Genomic DNA, 21,627 nt, shown 5'->3' on the forward strand with positions numbered 1-21,627 from the left:
AGTCCCACATCGGGCTCCCTGCATGGAGCCTGCTTCTCCCTCTGCCTGTGTCTGCCTCTCTCTCTCTCTCTGTCTAATGAATAAGTTAAAAAAAAAAAAAGGAGGAGATGGATTCGGAGAAGAAAATTGGTAAAACTATTTCTTACAAAAGGGAATCAAAATGAGGTGTCCTTTCCTGCAGGTGGATGGATATGACCATAAAGTACAACCTGCGATTTTATAAAGAATGATACAGAATCATTGTATTCAAAGTGCATAATCTTGTGACTAGAGCCTTAGAACAAACTGTTTAAGAAGTTTCTTTTTCTTTTTTTCCAATAAGTCTTCATGTCAGAGCTTCTCAGTTTCCTATTCCATCACCTTCAGGGAAAATATATATAAAAAGTTATCTTTAATGTTTTTTTTAAATGTTCTTCCACTTTTCAATTTCGTATTCGGAGGGATTTCTTCAAAAAGAGAGTAATCTTATTTTTCCCCTTAGGGTAGAATAAGAGGATACATGGTAGTCCTGTTGTTGAATAAAGAGAGAAGGGGCAGTGTTACTATTAACTACTATGACATCCAAGGATATTTTTCCAATTATTATTGTACAATAAATCACCACTGAAACTTAGTGGGAAAGAGCCATTTTTATTATGGGTCAGCAATCTGACAAAGACAACTTATCTCTGCTCCTCTGTGGCTGGGGCCCCAAATGAAAAAGCTTAAAGGCTGTGGGGACTCGATGGTGAGGGGCTCGAATCATCTTGGAAGCCTTTCACTCATATGGCTGGCAGCTGATTATCAGTGTTAGTTGAGACCTCAATTGGGCTGTCAGCAGGAACCTCTACAGTTGGCTTCTTCATATGGTCTGTTGATGTGGACTGTCTGGACTCCAAGAGTAACATCCCGAAAGAGCAAGGCAAAAGTGCACACCATATGTGTGATCTTGCCATGGAAATAACAAGGCACCACTTTCACCATACCCTGTTGGTCAAGACAATCACAAAGATCTGCCAAGGCTCAAGGAGAAGGGACATAAGCCCTTTCTTTCCTCTGAATAGAAGGAGTTACATTGTAAGAACATGTGGAGTGGGAGGGGCACCTGGCTGGCTCAGTTGACTGAGTGTCTGCCTTTGGCTTGAGTCATGATCCCGGGATCCTGGGATCCAGCACCCCATCGGACTCTCTGCTCAGTGGGGAGTCTGCTTCTTCCTCTCTCTGCCCCTTCACTCTTCCTTCCCCTCACTTATGTCCTCTCTTAAATGGATAAATAAAATCTAAAAACAAAAAACCAACAACAACAACAACAACAAAAAACATGTGGAATGGGAGATACTATTGTGGCAATCTTTGCAAAATAGAATCTGTCATCATTTGAAGTAGAGCTCTCCCCAAATCTGATTTATTTATTTAATGATCCTGTATTACCAATTTTAAACTATCTCTGAGAAACAGAAAGAGGAAAATAAACAATATTAGGTGCAACAGAGATCTCAGCCCACAGGTGTGAATTGAATGATTCTCAGCATTCCCTATTCATCTCCAAATGTCAGAACAAGCACCTCTCAAACAGGTACAGTCTACCCTATTAGACCATGTACAAAACCCTATTAAAATGATACACGTGTGATGTTAACTTCTCCAATCATTACCCAAAACAAAATGCCCATCAGTGGCCATTTATTTTTATTTTTCTCATATTTGAAATGGTACGTTGGTTTTACTTCTAAGCCTATCAAAGCTTCAAGATCTGTTTATTGGGCTTTTATAACAATTTACAAAACCAATCAACTCTTTTTTTTTTTTTAAGATTTTATTTATTTATTCATGAGAGACAGAGAGAGAGAGAGGCCGAGACACAGGCAGAGGTAGAAGGAGGCTCCATGCAGGGAGCCTGACGTGGGACTTGATCCCCGGTCTCCAGGATCACACCCTGGGCTGAAGGCGGCGCTAAACCGCCAAGCCACCCGGGCTGCCCAAAACCAATCAACTCTTAATAGTCTACACTCCTCCCGATATAAAACAAGTTCCACATAATGATTTTTAGTAAGGTAAACAGTTCAGCAAACAGAACAGCCACTGTCCAAAAGGGCAGTGTATTATGATAGTTTTGCTAAATGACAGAGTTCTAAAGTTAAATAAGAATACTTGGAGGGAAGCACCTGGGTGGCTCAGAGGAGCACGTGACTCTTGCTCTCTGATAGTGAGTTCAAGCCCCACGTTTGGCAGAGAGATTACTAAAATAATAATAATAGGGGGATCCCTGGGTGGCTCAGCGGTTTAGCGCCTGCCTTGGGCCCAGGGCGTGATCCTGGAGACCCGGGATCGAGTCCCACGTTGGGCTCCCTGCATGGAGCCTGCTTCTCCCTCTGCCTGTGTCTCTGCCTCTCTCTCTGTGTCTCTCATGAACAAATAAATAAAATCTTTAAAATAATAATAATAAACTTAAAAGGGAGAGAGAGTTTGGCAGACTATCACTCTAACAAGAGCTCAGAATTTTATCATTTTAATTCTAGTTTTTCTGATTACCCAAACTCCTATTGGGCAATCTGACCCAAACAGACTGGCCCTGTTCCCAGAGTTCCAGATGCATATATTTATCTACTTGGCACTAAATATATTTCAATATCTAATAGGCATCTTGCAAAGATGTCCAGCACTATACTTTTGTTCTCCTCCCCATCAATCCTAATCCTTTAGTTCCCAGTATTTTACACTCTACACCCTTATTTTTCTCCATAGTATTTATCACGATCAGATATGTTATATAAAAGAAGGGTGCCTGCCTGGCTTAGTCGGTAGAGCATGTGACTCTTGATCTCAGGGTGTGAGTTCAAGCCTCACGTTGGGTGTAGAGATTATTTTAAGAATAAAATCTTTAAAAAAAGAAAGAGGAAGAGATAGAAAGACCACATAGAAGGGCAAAAGTTTTTACATTTTGGCTCACTGCTGTTTTCCCTTTACCTAAAACAATGTCTGGCAGATAGTAAGTGGTCAATGATACTTGTTGAATGAATTAATGATGATTTAACTGGGTACTTGAGTAAACCACAACTAGAAAAACATAATGAACAAGAAGTATCTTGGAATGGTTATGTTTGTAAGTGGTTGGCAGGGTTAAGAAAGGAGCTCCAAAATGTGGCTACCTTTTACATTTCTTATAAAGAATGAAAATGAGCAGAAACCTAGAATGCCCAAGAGGAATCAAAATGTGAAACAGTGCTGCCTGAGCCACATGAGAATGACCTAGGAGAGCTTTTCAAATGACGGATTCTCAGATTTGCCAGTTTGGGAAATGTTAGAAAGTGAGATGATGAGCACCCAATATTCAATCAGGGGACCTGGAGGTAATCTCAGAGATACAAGATTGAACAGAGATTAGAATTTAAAAGGTCTAAACACAATTAAATACCCCGTAGACTCTCTAAAAAAAGAATAGATTAAACAAAAAAGAATTGGGGCACCTGGTGGCTCAGTGGTTGAGCATCTGCCTTTGGCTCAGGGCGTGATCCCAGGGTCCCCACAAGGAGCCTGATCCTCCCTTTGCCTCTATCCCTGCTTCTCTCTGTTTGTCTCACATGAATAAATAAATAAAATCTTAGAAAAAAAAGGGAATCATATATATGACATGGATGAAACAGACTCTATTCTGTCCTTAATGCAAATCCATCCTTCCAGAAGAGATAGATGCCTTAGGTTTCCATAACTTGGTGTCACAATGTATTAAATTCATCCCAATCTATTTTGATTTTATGCTCTCCAAGAAACTTTGTGTAGAATTTAGCTTTTCACATAGATTAGCCTACAGGGAGAAAACGTGTAGATCAGCAAATAGGAATAGCTTGTCTCTTTATGGATATACTTCTTATTATAAATTTAAAATCTGCATTTAGGCTTAAATTTAAAATCTGCATTTAGGCTTATTCATCAGTCTTGGGAATTTGATTAGTGTGAGTCACCTCCAGGCATACTGAAAATACTATATCTGTTAGCTTAATAAACTATATCTGTTAGCTTAATAAAGGCTGAGGTACAAATCCTTGCCCAAACCTGGTCAAGGCTGTGCCACGTGAGCAAGAAACGAGAGGACCAGAAAGAATTGACTGTAAGTTTTGGTTTTGTTTCCAACTGAGGGACAAAAAGACCTGAGGCTGACATACTATTTAACCCACAAGCCAAAGGGCTGAATTGGCCTCATCCTCCCAACCCCCTAGCTCACCACTCAAGATGTACCCTGCTAGACCTTCGTTAGGCGTCCAAGTCTCCTAGCAAATTCATTCTAGCCTAATTCCACCCATATAAAAATAATATTAATGGGTGCTCTATACTCCAACCCTTGCCATGATTCCAATCAGCTCTTAACCTAGCAGGGCCTAAGGCAATCTAGCTTCTGTCCAACCCCCACCCTGCAGTAAGGAGACTACAAAACCGAGCACGTGGCTACCTGCTTTCCTCACTTCAAGGGTATCATGTGTGCCCTCAAGACAAAGCCATAATGCTCACATAGTTGTCAACCTCAGTCTACCTTTTTGGGCTCCTCTTGACTGGCTTTGCTTGCTCTCCAGTCCCGTGTCCTCTTCTATGTATGGACCTTTGGACACAGCATTTACTCCCTGTTCCTGGAAGGCTGTCTGGATCACCCTCTCAACCTGACTCTCCCACCTTCACCTATGGAATCAGCTAGCCCTTTAGGATTCCACATGGAAGACACTTCTTCCCCAACTGAGTTATATTCCTGTGTACATATTCTCGTGGAGTTACCCTACCTTAGTCCTTCTCACACTGCACTGTGATTTCTTGTCTATATTTCTGCATCCCTACTAGATTATAAACTACTAGAGGATAAGAATCATGTCTTGGCTCTTCGATGCTCAAAAATAGGTACGGTGGGGGCACCCGGATGACTCAGTCAGGTAAGTATCTGTCTTCAGATCAAGTTGGGATCCCAGGGTCATGGGATTGAGCCCTGCATCAGGCTCCCTGCTCAGCAGGGAGTCTGCTTCTCCCTCTCCCTCTGCTGCTCCCACTGTACTCTCTGCTCTTTCTCAATAAAATTCTTTTTTTAAAAAGATATTTTGGGCAAAATATGGAAGTTTCAATCATACACATCACATCTGTATCATTCATCTGATATAGTTTTCATAATTTTGTTTAGTTTTTTTCTTTTACATACTAAAGTCATAATTATTTGCCACCAACATCACCAATCCTCTTACCAAAAACAAGAACAGCAATCTAGAATTAAATCTAATCCAGGGTGGTGGGATGGCTCAGCTAATTAAGTGTCTGACTTTAGCTCAGGTCATGATCTCAGGGTCCTGGGATCAAGACCCACGTCAGGCTCCCTGCTTAGCGGGGAGTCTGCTTCTCCTTCTCCCTCCCCCTTCCCTTCCTTGAGCTTGTGTGCTCTCTCTCAAATAAATAAGTAAAATATTTTTTAAAGAAAAGAATTAAATCTATCCTAGGATGAAACTTTTCATGTACACCTTAGTATCTTTTGAAAATTAAACATAAGGGGATAACCCTTTTTTAAAAAAATGGGACATGATTATTCTCTTTATTTAATGATTAAATCCTCATTGTACAGATGAGAAATCTTTTTTTAAGTATAATTAACATACAGCATTATATTCATTTCAGGTATACAATAGAATGATTCAATAATCTATATACATTACTCAGTGCTCATCAGGGTAAGTGTACTCTTAATCCCCTTTATCTGTTTCACCCATCTCCCAACACTCTCCCCTCTGGCAACTATCAGTATGTTCTCTGTATTTAAGATTCTGTTTTATTGTCACTCATTTTTTGTTTGTTTTGTTTCTTAAATTTCACATATGAGTGAAATCGCATGATCTCTTTCTCCGACTTATTCCACTTGGCATTTACTCTCTAGATCCATCCATGTTCTTGTAATGGCAAGATCTCGCTCTTTTTTACAGCTAAGTAATATTCTATTGTATGTATGTACATCTCTTTTATCCATTTATCTATGGGTGGATACTTGGGCTGCTTCCATATCTTAGTTATAGCAAATAATGCTGCTCTTGATCTCAGGGTCATGAGTTCAAGCCCCATGTTGGGTGTGGAAACTACTTAGAGTTTTTCTCTTTTTTGGGGTAAATACTCAGTAGTAGAATTACTGAGCCATGTGGTAATTCAATTTTTTTAATTTTTTGAAAGGCCTCCATACTGTTTTCCACAGTGGCTGCAACAATTTGCATTCCCACCAACAGGGCACAAGGCTTCCTTTTTCTCCATATCCTCCCCCCACCAACATTTGTTCTTTCTTGTCTTTTTGATTTTAGCCATTCTGACAGGTGTAAGGTGATATCTCATTGTGGTTTTGATTTGCATTTCTCTGATGATTAGTGATGTTGAGCATCTTTTCACGTGTCTGTTAGCCATCTATATGTCTTCTTTGGAAAACTGTTCTCTGTCTCTGTCCATTTTTAATTGGATTATTTCTGGTTGGTTTTTTTTTTTTTTTTTTTTTTTTTGGTGCTGAGTTGTACAAGTTCTTTATATATTTAGGATATAAATCCCTTATTAGATATACCATTTGCAAATATCTTCTCCCATTCAGTGCACTTTGTTTTGTTGATGGTTTCCTTCACCATACAAAAGCTTTTTTTTTTTAACAAAAGCTTTTTATTTTTGTGTAGTCCCATATTGTTAAAATGTTCATATTACCCAAAACAATCTACAGAATTGGATGCAATCCCTATCAAAATGCCAGTATTTTTCACAGAAGTAGAACAAATAATACTAGATAACCTACTGTTAAGGCTAAGTAAATTTAAATTTTAAATTTTAAAGTCATGGTAAAAAAACATATTTTACATGCACAAACACTCATAAAATCCAAATTTCTTTGCCCAAACATTGCCAGGTATTTCCATATATATCCATCCTAAGGCAGATATTTTAAAGCTTCTTAGTTTTCTTTGCTAAGTAGAAATCAATCTCAAACTAAGCCGATGTGTAGAATAATTCATCAGATGTCTCGATCAGCAAACATCCAGCTTCTGGGGGGAAATAATGTGACTTCAGTATACCTTTTTTAGAAATTGAGATAGAATTGACATAAAACACTATTGGTTTTGGATGTACAACATAATGATTCTGTTTGTAAATATTGTGAAATGATCACAGTCTAGTTAACATACAGAATTACAATTTCTTTCTTGTGATATGACAGAGTAACTTCATTTTTAAAAAAAGATTTATTTATTTATTTATTTATTTATTTATTTATTTATTTATTTATGAGACAGAGAGAGTGAAAGAGAGCAGAGTGGGAGGGCCAGTGGGAGAAGAGAGAAGAAAAGATGAGGGGCTCCATCCTACGACCCTGAGATCAAGACCAGAGCCAAAACCAAGAGTCAGATGTCCAACCAACTGAGTCACCCAGGCATCCCAAGGACAGAATAACTTAAAAAAAAAATTGTGGTGGGGTGCCTGGTAGCTCAGTCATTTAAGTGTCTGCCTTCAGCTCAAGTCAAGATCTCAGGGTCCTGGGATTAAGCCCTGCCTCAGGCTCCCTGCTCATCAAGGAGTCTGCTTCTCACTCTCCTTCTGCCTGCTACTCCCCCTGCTTGTGCACTCTTGTTCTCCTGCTCTCTCTGTGTCAAATAAATAAATAAACCCTTTTTAAAAATGTGGTAATAATAGTCAAAGAGAACTATTTCCCCTGGAGAGGTAACATTAAAATTATATCTTAAGTAGACTCAAGTATATTGCTAAGCATTATTATGGTTAGTGTTTTGGAGTACATTTTTTTTAAAAAGATTTTATTTATTTATCTGAGAGAGAGGGAGGGAGGGAAGGAGAGAGAATAGCATGGGGAGGGGCAGAGGGAGAAGCAGACTCCCTGCTGAACAGGGAACCGGATGCAGGGCTTGGTCCCAGGACCCCAGGATCACAACCTGAGCTTAAAGACAGACACTTAACCAACTGAGCCACACAGGCACCCCTGGGGTGCATTTTATATTAAAACACTTTTTACAGAAAAAAGATAAATATGCATGGTCTCCTAAAATCCAGACTTCCTTTCCAAAGCAATGATTTCCAGGCATTTTTCTATTATTTTATCTTATTGTTAACACATAAGAAATTTAAATCAAAGGACAAAGCCTTTGCTGTGAAAACCAGAACGCAAGGACAGTGAATGGCTTATTTTTCATGAGTTTTGCTTGCAACAGGAGAATTCTGCAATTGGTTCCCAAGAAACAGGGTTTTTTTCTTTCCCATTATTATACTAATTCATATTTACCCATCACCTCTCATCGAACCATCTCAAAGTACTTTACAAACAAGCACTCACCTTTCTGCTTTCTTGTGAAGAGGAAGCAAGCATCAAACCACTTCATGGGTGGGGAAACCCAGGAACAGAAATGTGAGGGCTTGCCCAGTGCTAATAAGTTATTTGGTTAGGCAAGCAGTGAGGCCCAAGTTGAGCCCTGCTGTGCTTTCTCTCACCTGGCAAAGCCCACACAGTTTCTCCCAAGAACCTGTTGGGCATTTTAATGCATTTCAGGAACCTGCTCTCAGTTTTGGTTGTGTAAACAGGAGTATAAAGGGAATAGATCCCTTTAAAGGTGTCACATTTTCTTTTGCTGTAGATAAGAGGGGAAATGTTTTTGTTTCTTTTTTTTAAAATATTTTATTCATTTATTCATGAGAGACACAGAAAGAGAGGCAGAGACATAGGCAAAGGGAGAAGCAGACTCCTCACAGGGAGCCTGCTGCAGAACTTAATCCCGGACCCAGGATCATGCCCTGAGCTGAAGGCAGAAGCTCAATTGCTGAGCTACCCAGGCATCCCAAAATGTTTTTGTTTCTTAGTCCCCAAGAACCAAAACTTTGAAGGCCCTGCCCAGGATAGCCAGAGCACCCCTGAATGGTTCATATCAACCACCTCTTCATTCTTTCTAAGTTTTTTTTTTTTTTTTAAGATTTATTTATTTATTTATTCATGATAGATATAGAGAGAGGGAGAGGCAGAAAGACAGGCAGAGGGAGAAGCAGGCTTAATGCCGGGAGCTGGACATGGGACTCGATCCCAGGACTCCAGGATCGCGCCCTGGGCCAAAGGCAGGCGCCAAACCGCTGAGCCACCCAGGGATCCCCTCTTTCTCAGTTTAAAAAAAAAAAAACTTTTCAACAACACTTTACAACCAGACATAGTTTTGCAAGACAATGATATCAGAAACTTTTTTTAAAAAGATTTTATTTATTTATTCATGAGAGACACAGAGAGAGAGAGGCAGAGACATATGTAGAGGAAGAAGCAGACTCCCCACAGGGAGCCCGATGTGGAATTTGATCCCAGGACCCTGGATCACGCCCTGAGCCAAAGGCAGACCTCAACCACTGAGCCACCCAGGCATCCCTGATACCAGAAACTTGATCTTACTCTTAATACCTTTACAAATTAATTTCTTTAAACTAGAAAGGAAAAAAAAAAAGAACTTTGGATTTAAAAGAATGAGGGAACCACTAGACACACTCAAAACACCTGCTGGAATATATGTTTCATTCATAACAGTTTCCGCTGGGGCTTAATACCATGAGTCACTGGTTCTCAATGCTTCTCAATATGAGTAACACCAAAGGTTTTAGAAAGCAAAACCTACATCAATGATGGGGAAATATGAGTGAGTGATGGATAGAAAAGGGCTTGCAAGCTACGAATACAGAAGATGCAGTTTTTAAAACTACATTTGCCGGGTATCAGGAAAAACACACACACACACACACATACACAAAACAAAACCAACCCAAACCTATAGCACGGATACTAGCATTAGTTGTTTGATGAGTCTGGTAAGTAGCTTCACCACTCTGAGACTCATTTATAAGATGGCAAAAAAAACTATTAAACTCACATGCTCTTTGTTGGCTTACACAAGGATACATTTAAATCCTCTAATAAAGGCATACTGGGCACATAACAATTGGTTAGGTTGTTTTCACATTTTAAATGATAGGCAGAAGAATTTTGGTTCTCTGCCTAATTCCTCAGAAAAGTGAGGTAGCCCTGGGTGGGTCAGTAGGTTGAAAACCAGACTCTTGGGGATTCCTGGGTGGCGCAGCGGTTTAGCGCCTGCCTTTGGCCCAGGGCGCGATCCTGGAGACCCGGGATCGAATCCCACATCGGGCTCCCAGTGCATGGAGCCTGCTTCTCCCTCTGCCTGTGTCTCTGTCTCTCTCTCTCTGTGACTATCATAAATAAATAAATAAAAATTAAAAAAAAAAAAAAAGAAAGAAAACCAGACTCTTGATTTCGGCTCAGGTCATGCATGATCTCAGGTTTGGTTCTGCACTGGGCATGGAGCCTGCTTAACATGTTCTCTCTCTCCAGCTCCTTCTGCCCCTCCCCCACCCCCTCTCTATTTATTAAAAAATAAATTAAAAAAAATAAAAGATACACTAGAAAAGTGAAGTAGCAGGCTAGCATTACTATACGCAGTGAAGACAAAGGTCTCTACACTATGTGGGGCCAAAAACATAAGACAAAGAATGCCAACGTAGTATCTTCAAGCTGGATGGTGAGTACAAAGGGGTTCATAATATTACCTAATGTAAGTATGTCTGAAAATGTCCATAATAAAGAGTTCAAACAATATTTTTGAAAGCATTAACTTATAAATTTTTATTTTTTAATTAATTTTTAAAAGTTTTATTTGTTTGTTTGTTTGTTTATTTATTTATTTATTTATGAGAGACACAGAGAGAGGCAGAGACAAGGAAGAGTTGGAGAAGCAGGCTCCCCACAAGAAGTTTGATGTGGGACTCCATCTCGGGACCTTGGCATCACGCCCTGAGCCGAAGGCAGATGCTCAACCACTGAGCCACCCAGGTGTCCCATATTTTAAAATTTATTTTAATTGATTTTTTTATTAAGTAATTTCTATGCTCAATGTGGGGCTCAATTCACAACCCTGAGATCAAAGAGTCGCACCCTCTACTAACTGAGCCAGCCAGGATCCCTTTAACTTAAAAGTTTAAAGGTTGAGGAAGAGGGCTCTTATAGAGCCCTATAAGAGCTATATCTATATCTCATAGATGTGGCATCGAATCTCTACTTCCTACTCGGTGAACTTGGGCAAGTTATTTTGCCCTTCTGAGCTTCAATTTCCTCTCTTGCAAACCTTATAAGTTAATGCTTTCAAAAATATTATTGTTTGAACTCTTTATTATGGACATTTTCAGACATACTTACATTAGGTAATATTATGAACCCTTATGTACTCACCATCCAGCTTGAAGATAATATGTTGGCATAATTTTCCTTATCTTTTTGGCCCCACATAGTGTACTTAGAGACCTTGGTCTTCTCCACTGCATATAGTAATGCTAGCCTGGTACCTCACTTTTCTAATGTATCTTTTATTAAAAAAAAAAAAATTAATGGTGTGGCTGCAGCCAGTGCAGAGATGTGCCACTCATATCTCTCTTCCAGAAAGAAATTGCTGCCCATTGGCAAGTATAGTGAGCAAACTATAGGGTCTGTCTTATCTTGTGAGCCAAAGTCACAGTCTTCTTGTGGCAACCACCAACAAAAGATTGAGTAAGATAGTAGCCAAGGTCACACTGTTCTTGGGGTAGCCCTTGGCCAATGAATGTGCAAGGCAGTACAACAGCCTGGCCATTTCTGTCCAATGTGAGATTCCTTAAATGGGTACTCTTTGCCCTGGTCCAGTGGATCCTTCACCCAATTACACTTCTTCTCTCTTTTCTTCACAGGTGTGTGTTACTTCCCAGTTAAACTCTGCACTCCTAACTCCTTCTCAGTATCTTCTTCCCAGATGCCGGCATAAATGGTACTTAACTCACTGGATTCTTGGGAAAAATTAAATGAGATGATGGATGGAAAGCACATGGGACACAGTAAGTTCTCAATTATTAGCAATGTGGATGGTAACTATTCAACAGTGTGTGTAAGACAATAGGGCATGCTACATGTGAAAATATTATAGGAACTATAGAGTTCATGCAACTTATAAGCTATTTCTACTTTTATAACCCATAAAGAGGGTAGAGAAGCACAAATGGAGACTATAGCTGCTGAACTGTATATGCTAAAACCATAGATGTTAGTCTACAAGCTAATTCTACTTATAAGGGCAGCCTCGGTGGCTCAGCGGTTTAGCACCTGCCTTGGGCCCATGGCATGATCCTGGAGACCCGGGATCGAGTCCCACGTCAGGCTCCCTGCATGGAGCCTGCTTCTCCCTCTGCCTGTGTCTCTGCTTCTCTTTCTCTCTCTTGGTGTCTCTCATGAATAAATAAATAAAATCTTTAAAAAAAATAATTCTACTTAAAACCTCTATTCTAATTACTAGAATGGCATGTTCTAAATTTCAAAAAACACACAATATAGCTATTATGATATCATAGCTTAAATGTGAACAGGTATTATAGCTTTTGCAACAAGAAATTGGAAGTGTCCTCTTTTTGTTGTTGGGGGAGGTTGTGGTTTATTTTTTATTATTATTTTTAAGATTTTTTTAAAAATTTATTTATTCATGAGAGATACAGAGAGAGAGAGAGAGACAGGCAGAGACACAGGCAGCGGGAGAGGCAGGCTCCATGCAGGGAGCCTGATGTGGGACTTGATCCCGGGACTCCAGGATCATGCCCTGGGCCAAAGGCAGGTGCTAAACCGCTGTGCCACCCAGGGATCCGAGGTGATGGTTTAAATCTATTTCTAGTATGGAACAACTGAAGTCAAGTTTTCCATAAATTAGCACAGAATTCACAAACTGGGTGAGATTTAGGAGTTAAAATTTGATCCAGTTGGAAGACCATGATTAATCAATGTTAAAAATCTGCATACTCTCAAAAAACCCAAATTTGTATACTCTCAATAGGTTTCTTTCTCCTTCCTTTCTTTCTTTCTTTCTTTCTTTCTTTCTTTCTTTCTTTCTTTCTTTCTTTCTTTCTTTCTTTCTTTCTTTCTTTCTTTCCTTCCTTCCTTCCTTCTTCTTTCTTTCTTTCTTTCTTTCTTTCTTTCTTTCTTTCTTTCTTTCTTTCTTTCTTTCTTTCTTTCTTTCTTTCTTTCTTTCTTTCTTTCTTTCTTTCTTTCTTTCTTTCTCTTTCTTTCTCAATTTTATTTATTTACTCATGAGAGACACAGATCCAGGCAGAGGGAGAAGCAGGCTCCATGCAGGGAGCCCGATGTGGGACTTGATCCCGGGACCCCAGGATCAGGCCCTGGGCTGAAGGCAGGCACTTAACCGCTGAGCCACCCAGGGGACCCCTCTCAATAGGTTTCTAATATAATATACATATTTGGCCTTTTAATATTTTAACATTTAAAAATATTTTACTTTTAAGTAATCTCTACACCCAATGTGGGACTCAAACTCATGACCCCAAGATCAAGAGTTGCATCCTCTACTAACTGAGCCAGCCAGAGGCCCCCCTGATTTTAACTTTTTTTAAAAAAAGATTTTATTTATTTATTTGACAGAGAGAAAAAGCATAAGCAGGGGAGCAGCAGGCAGAGGGAGAGGAAGAAGCAGGTTCCCCACTGAGCAGAGAGTGGACACAGGGCTGGATCCCAGGACCCCAAAATCATGACCTGAGCCGAAGGCAGATGTTTACCAACTGAGTCACCCAAGTGCCCCTGATTTTAACATTTTTTTAACTAGACAGATTACTAGGCTGAAGCTAGTATGAGTATAGGTTACTAATAAAGGAAACAAATATTTCATTATAAATACTAATTCCAGAAGATTTCACACCCACATTCTAAAATCTAATTAGATTAATTTCCTGGGGCATTCATGTATTCTTGGTAGCTTGCAATTTTTAAGTGTCAAAATAAAGCCTTGTTTTTAAATGTGGGCGGTGTTGATGAAACAAGTATGAGTAATACTTGCAGGAAACACAATATTAGCTTTAGCTAGGAAGTGGGTGATACTTGAATAGTCCTCCAAAGAGCATTTTCCGGGTCGCACCAACGTAAAGCAAGAGTTATAATGTGGTCACACAGTAAGCACCGACATTTACAAAACTCCTTTATAGGGCTTGAAATACAGTGTTATTGACCAAAAATGCAGTTTATACTAATTTTCAGGATTACGTCTAGTGTACAGAGTCAAGGCAACAAGCTGATGAGTGAATCAGGACTGCCAGACCTCCCACGTTTTGTTTGATATATACTAACCAGAAAAGGTGGTGCAAAGCCTATTTTAATGGAAAGGCACGGATGACAGAATTAAACTCAACCTAGACTATCTTCTAAGGCAGTTCTGCTCCACTCACCACAGATCTGTCTCCTCTGTTGGTCTTGCTATGTTTTATCCCAATGGAAATCTCTGAATGGTTAAGAACAAAAAGAGCAACCTGTTGTTAATACTGGCCTACATTTAGGATTCTGCAGTAAGAAGAGGTAATCATTCACCCAAACCTGGGACTTTTAAGTCAATTATTCCAAGATTAAGAAAGAAATAGTTTGCCTAGTTTTAACTCACTGTGAAGTGTTCTTATATTAAAAATGCACACACTTAGCCAGCAGAAGTAACATGAACAGCAGAGGAGATAAAATAAATCTTCAAGCCTTGGCACCCCTGGGCGGCTCAGAGGTTGAGCGTCTGCTTTTGGCTCAGGGTGTGATGCAGGTCTGGGGATCAAGTCCCACATTGGGCTTCCTGTGAGGAGCCTGCTTCTCCCTCTGTCTGTGTCTCTGCCTCTGTCTTTCATGAATAAATTTAAAAAATCTTAAAAAAAAAATCTTCAAGTTTTACTTTAAAAATAAAAAGGGGGACACCTGGATGGCTCAGCAGTTGAGCATCTGCCTTCTTCAGATCAAGGCTTGATCCTGGGTCCAGGGATGGAGTTCCCCATCCGGCTCCCCACAGGGAGCCTGCTTCTCCCTCTCCTATGTCTCTGCCTCTGTGTGTGTGTGTCTCCCATGAATAAATAAAATCTTAAAAAAAAAAAAAAAAAGCAAAAAAGGTGCCTGAACCATGCATATTTGAGAGCAGGGTAGGTATATGGGAATTCTCGGTACGTTGTACTCAATTTCACTGTGAAACCAAAATGGCTCTAAAAAATAAAGTCTATTAAAAAAAAAAAGATGCCTAGAATTATCAAAAATGTTTACAACTGCCAAAGGGCAGAAAGGCGGTTAAAATGACTCTCCCGTTACTTTAAAAAAGCAAATGTTAAAACAAAAGGGAAAAATGGTTCATTCATTTATCCAATAAATATTTACTGAACTCCTACTATGAGTCAGGCATTGTTCTCAGTACAGTTGGTAGATAACTCTTTCAGGGCTGCCTCTAAAAAGTGTACACCACAATCAATATCACCACAGTCAATATACTGTTGAGCATACATAGCATGTCTGGCATTGTCCTGGAATTTCAGGTTAAAAAAATCTCTCTGCTTGTTTTCTTGCTTTTTGATATTTTGGGCTACTCTAATTTCTTATTAGCACAAAGTAAAGAAATGAAGATGGCAGAGAGGACACCAGGAGACCACAAGACTAGGTTCTGCCACTTAGTCATTTGTTAGTGGCAAAGATTAGAATAATTATGAGGAATGCTAAAATTTCCAGCAGGTTTATTTATACTTCGCATTAATGAGCAAGTGAATAAAAAGCTGAAGTGATACTTCAGTAACTTGTTACTTCCTTCTACTAAGTAAGTAACAAAAAACATTCAAATGTAAGAAATTCTTGCTTGGCCATTTCTCCAATGACCAGTCACAATTTCAACAAGTCAGCACAATCAATTTACCCTATTAATGTTACCTTTTGTAACAAAGGCTTGTGTAAATGCATTTGGGTTAATCTTAGAAACATAAATCTCTCTTTTGACTCTGATTTTGCAGACTAGAGTTAAAACCTACTTTGTAGGGTTTCACCAAAATAAGCTAATATCCTTTGATATATATAACATGAGTTAGATCCAGTGTCTTACACACAGTAATTGTTCAATAAAAAAAAAAAATTAAAAATCGATTAAAAGGGAAAAGTATGGGGGGGGGGGCGTGCCTGGCTGGCTCAGTCAGTAGGGCATGTGACTCTTGATCTAGGGGTTCTAAGTTTGAGTCCCATGTGTAATGTGGAGTTTCCTTAAAATTAAAAATAAAAAAAAGCACACCAAAAATAAAAGAGACTAGTATTAAGAGTTGTACAAAAACTATTTAATGATATCCGAATCACTTTAAAACAGCCATTTATACTTTGTTATGACCCTTCTGATACAAAAATAGCCTCCCATTTAAATACAAACTAATCCAATAAAGTTATTACAAATTATGGGTTTGAGTTCATTTTTGTAGTGGTATGATGACTTTCTGACATTTCATGATTTCTCAAAGTTTCCTGGAATATAAAAGCTCACCCCTTACAGAGATGTTAAAAGAGAGAGAGAGAGAGAGAGAGAGAAAGAAAGGTTTTACTCTACCTAAAAGGAGGACATGCCTTTAGAGCAAGCCTTGAGTGTAAAGTGCCCATTAGAAGCCCGAAGGTTTTAAAAGCCTGTGTGGATCTTGACTAAAGTCCTAAAATATGTGTAAAACCTGGTGGTATTTGTGAAAGTCTAGAAAAGCTGCAACCACCTGCTACAAATAATTCATGGTCATCCAAACCATAGCACAGTCTCCCTCCACCTAGAAACATAATTCTACCAACTTAGGCTTTTGCACCCCATCGTTATCTCATTACCCGCGTGCATGAGTCCAAGCCACCATTCAAAGAAAACCCTCAATGACTGCTCTCCGCTGGGCTGTGTGGTGCTGCCCAACATGACACTTTACCCAGTTTCTTACCACTGAAGGACTGGAAGCTTCTTTATCAGAATCCTTCATTACTCCAATAAAAAAAAAAAAAATCTCAAGTGCTAATAAAATAAAGCAGCTGAAAAGAGACATTTTGTTGCCCTTATACTTCTTGGCATTTTTTTTCTTTCTTTCTTTCTTTTTTTTTTTTACTTCTTGGCATTTCATCTTAAAACTCAACTAGTACATTTCTTTTATGAATGCAAGTCATGTGTTCATTCCTCCCCCCCTCCCCAGTAAACTATAAGCCACTCAAGGACAAAGGCCCATACTCTAGTGAAATGCTTTTTTTCAGCAACTCTTCATTGACATATACTTGCATATACAAAATTCTAACTGACCTGTTCTTTCTTGTAAACTTACCAAGTGAAAAAAATGTCTAGTACACACTACTCCCACCCCTTAAAAATCTTTTCCACTTACTTTTATTGCAGAAAATTCCAAGCATACACAGAAGAATAGTATCATGAGCCCTTTTATGCCGGTCACCAAGCTTCAACAATTATCATCTCGTGACTACTCCTGTTTTGCCAACATCCCTACCCACCACCACCCCAATTTATTTTGAACCAATCAAGACTTCATATCACATATCATATATATTCCAGTTCCTATTTATTTTCAACAAAATTGTCTTTGCACTCTCTCTCACCCCTCTGCCTCCTAAAAGAAGTGTAGAACAAGGCAGGTGACTGGAGCTACTGTACCATTTTCTTAGCATAGCTACTTTCTCTTTCTTGATCACCTTTTATGCCATTCAGTAACATTACTGAAATGTCCATATCATGTTCACTCCCTTTAGCCCTATCTATTGCACTCAAAAATATACTGTATTTTTTCCTCCTCAATTCCTTTCTCTTGTTTGAACAAGTGAAAAGAGATCGTGCCAGAATTTCTCTTATCTTGATAAAATTTACTTCTGATCTGTTCCCCCATCCCAGGTAAGCTAAGAGCCAAAGGGAGTAGAGAAGAAATAGAAGAGGGAAGAATCACTGCCCTTAACATGATAGACTTTGCCTAAGTACATATGTAAAGCCATCAGTTACTTTATTTTAAAAATGAATATTCATACACATCACCCGAAATCTTCCAGTTCCTTTGGACAGAGGATGTTTGTAAAATGAATTACTCTAATTTAAGGGAGCTATTGCCTTCAGGATTTTGGTGTCAATGACAGTAGCTGCTTCTGAGCCTAAGAAATGGTTATGTAAAAACAATTAAAGCCAAAAAAAAAAAAAAATTAAGGGAGGATGCGCTCTGTTTCTGTAGCTGCTCTAACCTTGTTTTATTTTGACGTGAGATTTCTTGGCCTCAGTTCAGACAGCAACCACCACCCTACACTTTCTCCTCCACACCCTTCACAAATGGAATTCCGAAAGGAGGCACTTTCCCGGCTCACCATGGGAAATGGCTCATCTTGAGAACATTTCAGTGCAATGATGGAGATTTCATCCACTCCTCCCTCTGAACCCTCCCTCTGAACCCTCTGAACAGATCCGTGCCCATCCCTTGCCCAGGGATTTCCCCGGGAATCCAGAGAAAGGCAGAGAAACGAGCTCCCTTCCACCAGCCACAGCCTCTCCTCTCCGGGGACGGCCTGTGCACTGCCTCGGCATCCCCTGGTCGCCCAGCTCCGGCTCCGGGGACACAGCTTCCAGCAAGAGCTTCCAGACACCGCGCTGCTTGTTTACCCATCCGCAGCCCCAGGTTAAGGACCTCCGAGGGCTGCCCTCGCCGCCAACCTTTCCCGTACGAAACTGTTTCCTCTGAGCAGTTCTCGCGAACGCCTCTTCCTGAAGGCGATCACACAAAATTCTCCCCTAACTCCGCTTACTTTCCCCTCTGGGCCAAACGCCGCAGTCCCCACGGCAAATCCGGCATCTGAGCTGCTCCTCCAGAACTACAAGTGCGCCCCGCGCCGCCACAGGTCAAAAGTCCTCGCCTCCAGAGGGAAGACGCCACTTCTCGCCCCTGTACCCCCAAACCCAAGACCCGAGACCTGGCCGGGCCGAGGCCACCCCGCCCCGGAGAGAAGCGCCAGATCCGCCCGCACCTCTCCAGGAGAACAGCCCTAGACACTCGCCGCTGGGGCGCCCGAACAAATAACGCAGCCCGCAAAAATCCGAGGGCCTCCACGCCCCCCTCGAAGCTGGACAGCCGCGCGTCGGTTCCTCGCCCCGAGGGATTAAGGCTGCTCCTTCCACACACCGCACTGGCCTCGGGGCGCCGCGGAGGGGAGGCCGGCCCGCGCCCCCTCCTCAGGCCGCGGGGGGACCCAGATCCGCACCTCTCGCCCAGACCCCCGGCGGGACCTGGGCCCCTACCCGGGCACGAGGGTGGATGGCTCGACACAGATCCGTGCCCCCTGCTCAGGCCGCCGAGGGGGGTGGACCGAGATCCGCAACCCCTGCCCAGGCCACCGGGGGGACCCAGATCCGCACCCCCTGCCCAGGCCGCCGGGGGGGTACCCAGATCCGCACCCCCTGCCCAGGCCGCCGGGGGGCCCGGATCCGCACCCCCTGCCCAGGCCGCCGGGGGGGTACCCAGATCCGCACCCCCTGCCCAGGCCACCGGGGGGACCCGGATCCGCACCCTCTGCCCAGGCCGCCGGGGGGACCCGGATCCGCACCCCCTGCCCAGGCCACCGGGGGGCCCGGATCCGCACCCCCTGCCCAGGCCACCGGGGGTACCCAGATCCGCACCCCCTGCCCAGGCCACCGGGGGGGCCCGGATCCGCACCCCCTGCCCAGGCCGCCGGGGAGCCCGGATCCGTGCCCTCTCCTCCGGCGGCCGAGGACCCACACCAGCTCCCCTCGCCTCGGAAGGGCGAATCGGGCTTGCACCTCCTGCTCGGGCCGAGGCCGACTAGTGGCACAGCCCCGCGTCTCCTCCGCAGGCCGCGGGGACCCCGACCCGCACGCCATCGCCTCCACCAAAGCAGCCCGGCCCGCGCCCCCTGCCCAGGCGCGCAAGGCACCTTCCCCCCGCCCCCCAGCCCGGCGGGCCCGGCCCCTCACTCACCCAGAGCTCGGTGCCCCAGCTCATGGTGCAGGGGGCGGGAAGGGGCGCGCCGCGCGGCAGGCGCGGCTCTCCGGTCCCCCTCCCCGGCGATCCCTTCGCCCCTGGAGATCCCCGCGATCGAGGAAAGCCCGGTGCGCGCGCGGCCGCCGCCTCCTCTAGCTCGCCGCTCTTCTCCGTGGGTCGCCCCAGCAGCTCCTCCTCCTCGTCGTTCTTCAGCAAAATGGCCCGAGGAAGCAGCCGCCGCGGCCGCCGCAGCGCCCGCCAGCCCTCCCCACACCCGGAGAGCGAGGGGAGGGGGAAAACGAGGGAGGGGCGGCGGCGGGGGGCGGGGCGGGGCGGGGGCGGGGCCGGGCTGACAGCTCGCGCACGCGCGCGCCCCGCCCACTGCCCCCCTCCTCGCGGGCGCCCTCCAGTTGGCCCGCGCCGCCGGGGGGTCCCGGAGCACGCGGAGGGAAGTGGGGAAGGGGGGTGCGGCCGGGACCTGGAACCCGCAGAACTCTCCCCGCCGACTTCTTTATTATTAGCGACCAACTCTCTGCTCTTAGAACAACCTCTCGCCTTTGAACGGAGCCGGCCCCTGTTATTACCGGGGCTCTACGGAGGCCTGAAGTTGATCCGCCGCGCCAAGCACCAATTTGGACTTAAGGACAATACTTTTCCTTGGCAGCCATTCACGCGGACCAGAGTTCGCTCAGGATGGGATGCCCTGTCCCTCCTACCCCCCCCCCCCCCCCCCCCCCCCGGCCTAGCAGCCGCGGAGGCCTGAGGTGCCCTGCAGCCTTGCGCGATGGGCGTGGGGCCTGGTTCAGTGAGGTCTGTGCAGGATACAGATAGGGACAACGAGGCCGAGAGCGACCAAGCAGCTCCGAGCATAGTGGTTGGGGAAGGAATCCAGGGACATACAACCCGTGATTTCCAATCTCTGAAATCAGTGGTTCCCAACTCGTTCGGCCAAGAAACGCTCAGATGTGAAATCACGTTGCCGCTTAGTGGCAAAGGCGCTGGGTCCACCGAGAACGTGTTGGGTTCCAATCTGGCCTCCCACCTGCACTAGCTGGGTGGCCACAGACAAGGACTCCATCCCTCTAGAAGTTCAGAGCCCCCGCCTGCCACATGGAGTTGGTAACTACCCATCTCAACATGTGCTGGTAAGGATCAGGAGATAAGCACCTGTTACTTGGCCCATGGTTGGTAAACTGTGAACAGATTTTTTTTTTTTTTTTAGAATTTATTTTTAAGTAATCTCTACACCCAAGGTGGGGCTTGAATTTACAACTCTGAGATCAAGAGTTGCAAGCTCCACCAACTGAGCCAGCCTGGTGCTACAAGAGCTGGTTTTTAAGTAGGTACTTTTCTTTTTTATTTTTTTTTTAACATTTTATTTATTTATTCATGAGACACAGAGAGAGAGGCGGAGAAGCAGGCTCCCCATCAGGAACCCAATGTGGGACTCATCCCAGGACTCCAGGATCATGCCCTGAGCTGAAGGCGGGCACTAAACTGCTGAGCCACCCCCAGGTGTCCCTAGTAGGTACTTTTCTACCTCTTGTTCCAAAGGTCTACACAATTGTTTCCAAGAAGCTATGTTGAATTCTTGGAGTTCCAACTTTCTTTTAATCACTGGGTCCTGTCTCCCCAACTTTTCTGATTTAATACTATTGAACGCTTGGGGCACCTGGGTGGCTCAGGTGATCCCGGGGTTCTGGGATCGAGTCCTATAGGGCTCACTGCAGGGAGCCTGCTTCTCCCTCTGCCAATGTCTCTGCCTCTCTCTGTGTCTCTCATGAACAGATGAATAAAATCTTTTTAAAAAATGATAATAAT

The 21,627-nt window shown here is 43.2% G+C and overlaps 1 protein-coding gene across 20 annotated transcripts in view; it reads right to left on the reverse strand.

Moving 5' to 3' along the window:
• FNBP1 (formin binding protein 1) overlaps positions 1-21,627 on the reverse strand; it is a 152,724-nt gene that overhangs the window by 121,683 nt on the left and 9,414 nt on the right. For 16 of the 20 annotated variants that reach the window (XM_072778307.1, XM_072778303.1, XM_072778320.1 and 13 more), the window contains exon 1: positions 19,804-20,100. The exons of 3 other annotated variants lie outside the window; for them this stretch is intronic. In XM_072778307.1, the coding sequence (XP_072634408.1) occupies positions 19,804-19,827 (24 nt within the window). In that variant the 5' untranslated portion in view covers positions 19,828-20,100. Of the gene's footprint in view, positions 1-19,803; positions 20,105-21,627 lie in introns of those variants that run through there. One more of the 20 variants, XM_072778309.1, reaches the window with a different exon arrangement.

This window comes from Canis lupus, chromosome 16 (genome assembly GCF_048164855.1).
Source record: "Canis lupus baileyi chromosome 16, mCanLup2.hap1, whole genome shotgun sequence".
Taxonomy (NCBI): domain Eukaryota; kingdom Metazoa; phylum Chordata; class Mammalia; order Carnivora; family Canidae; genus Canis; species Canis lupus.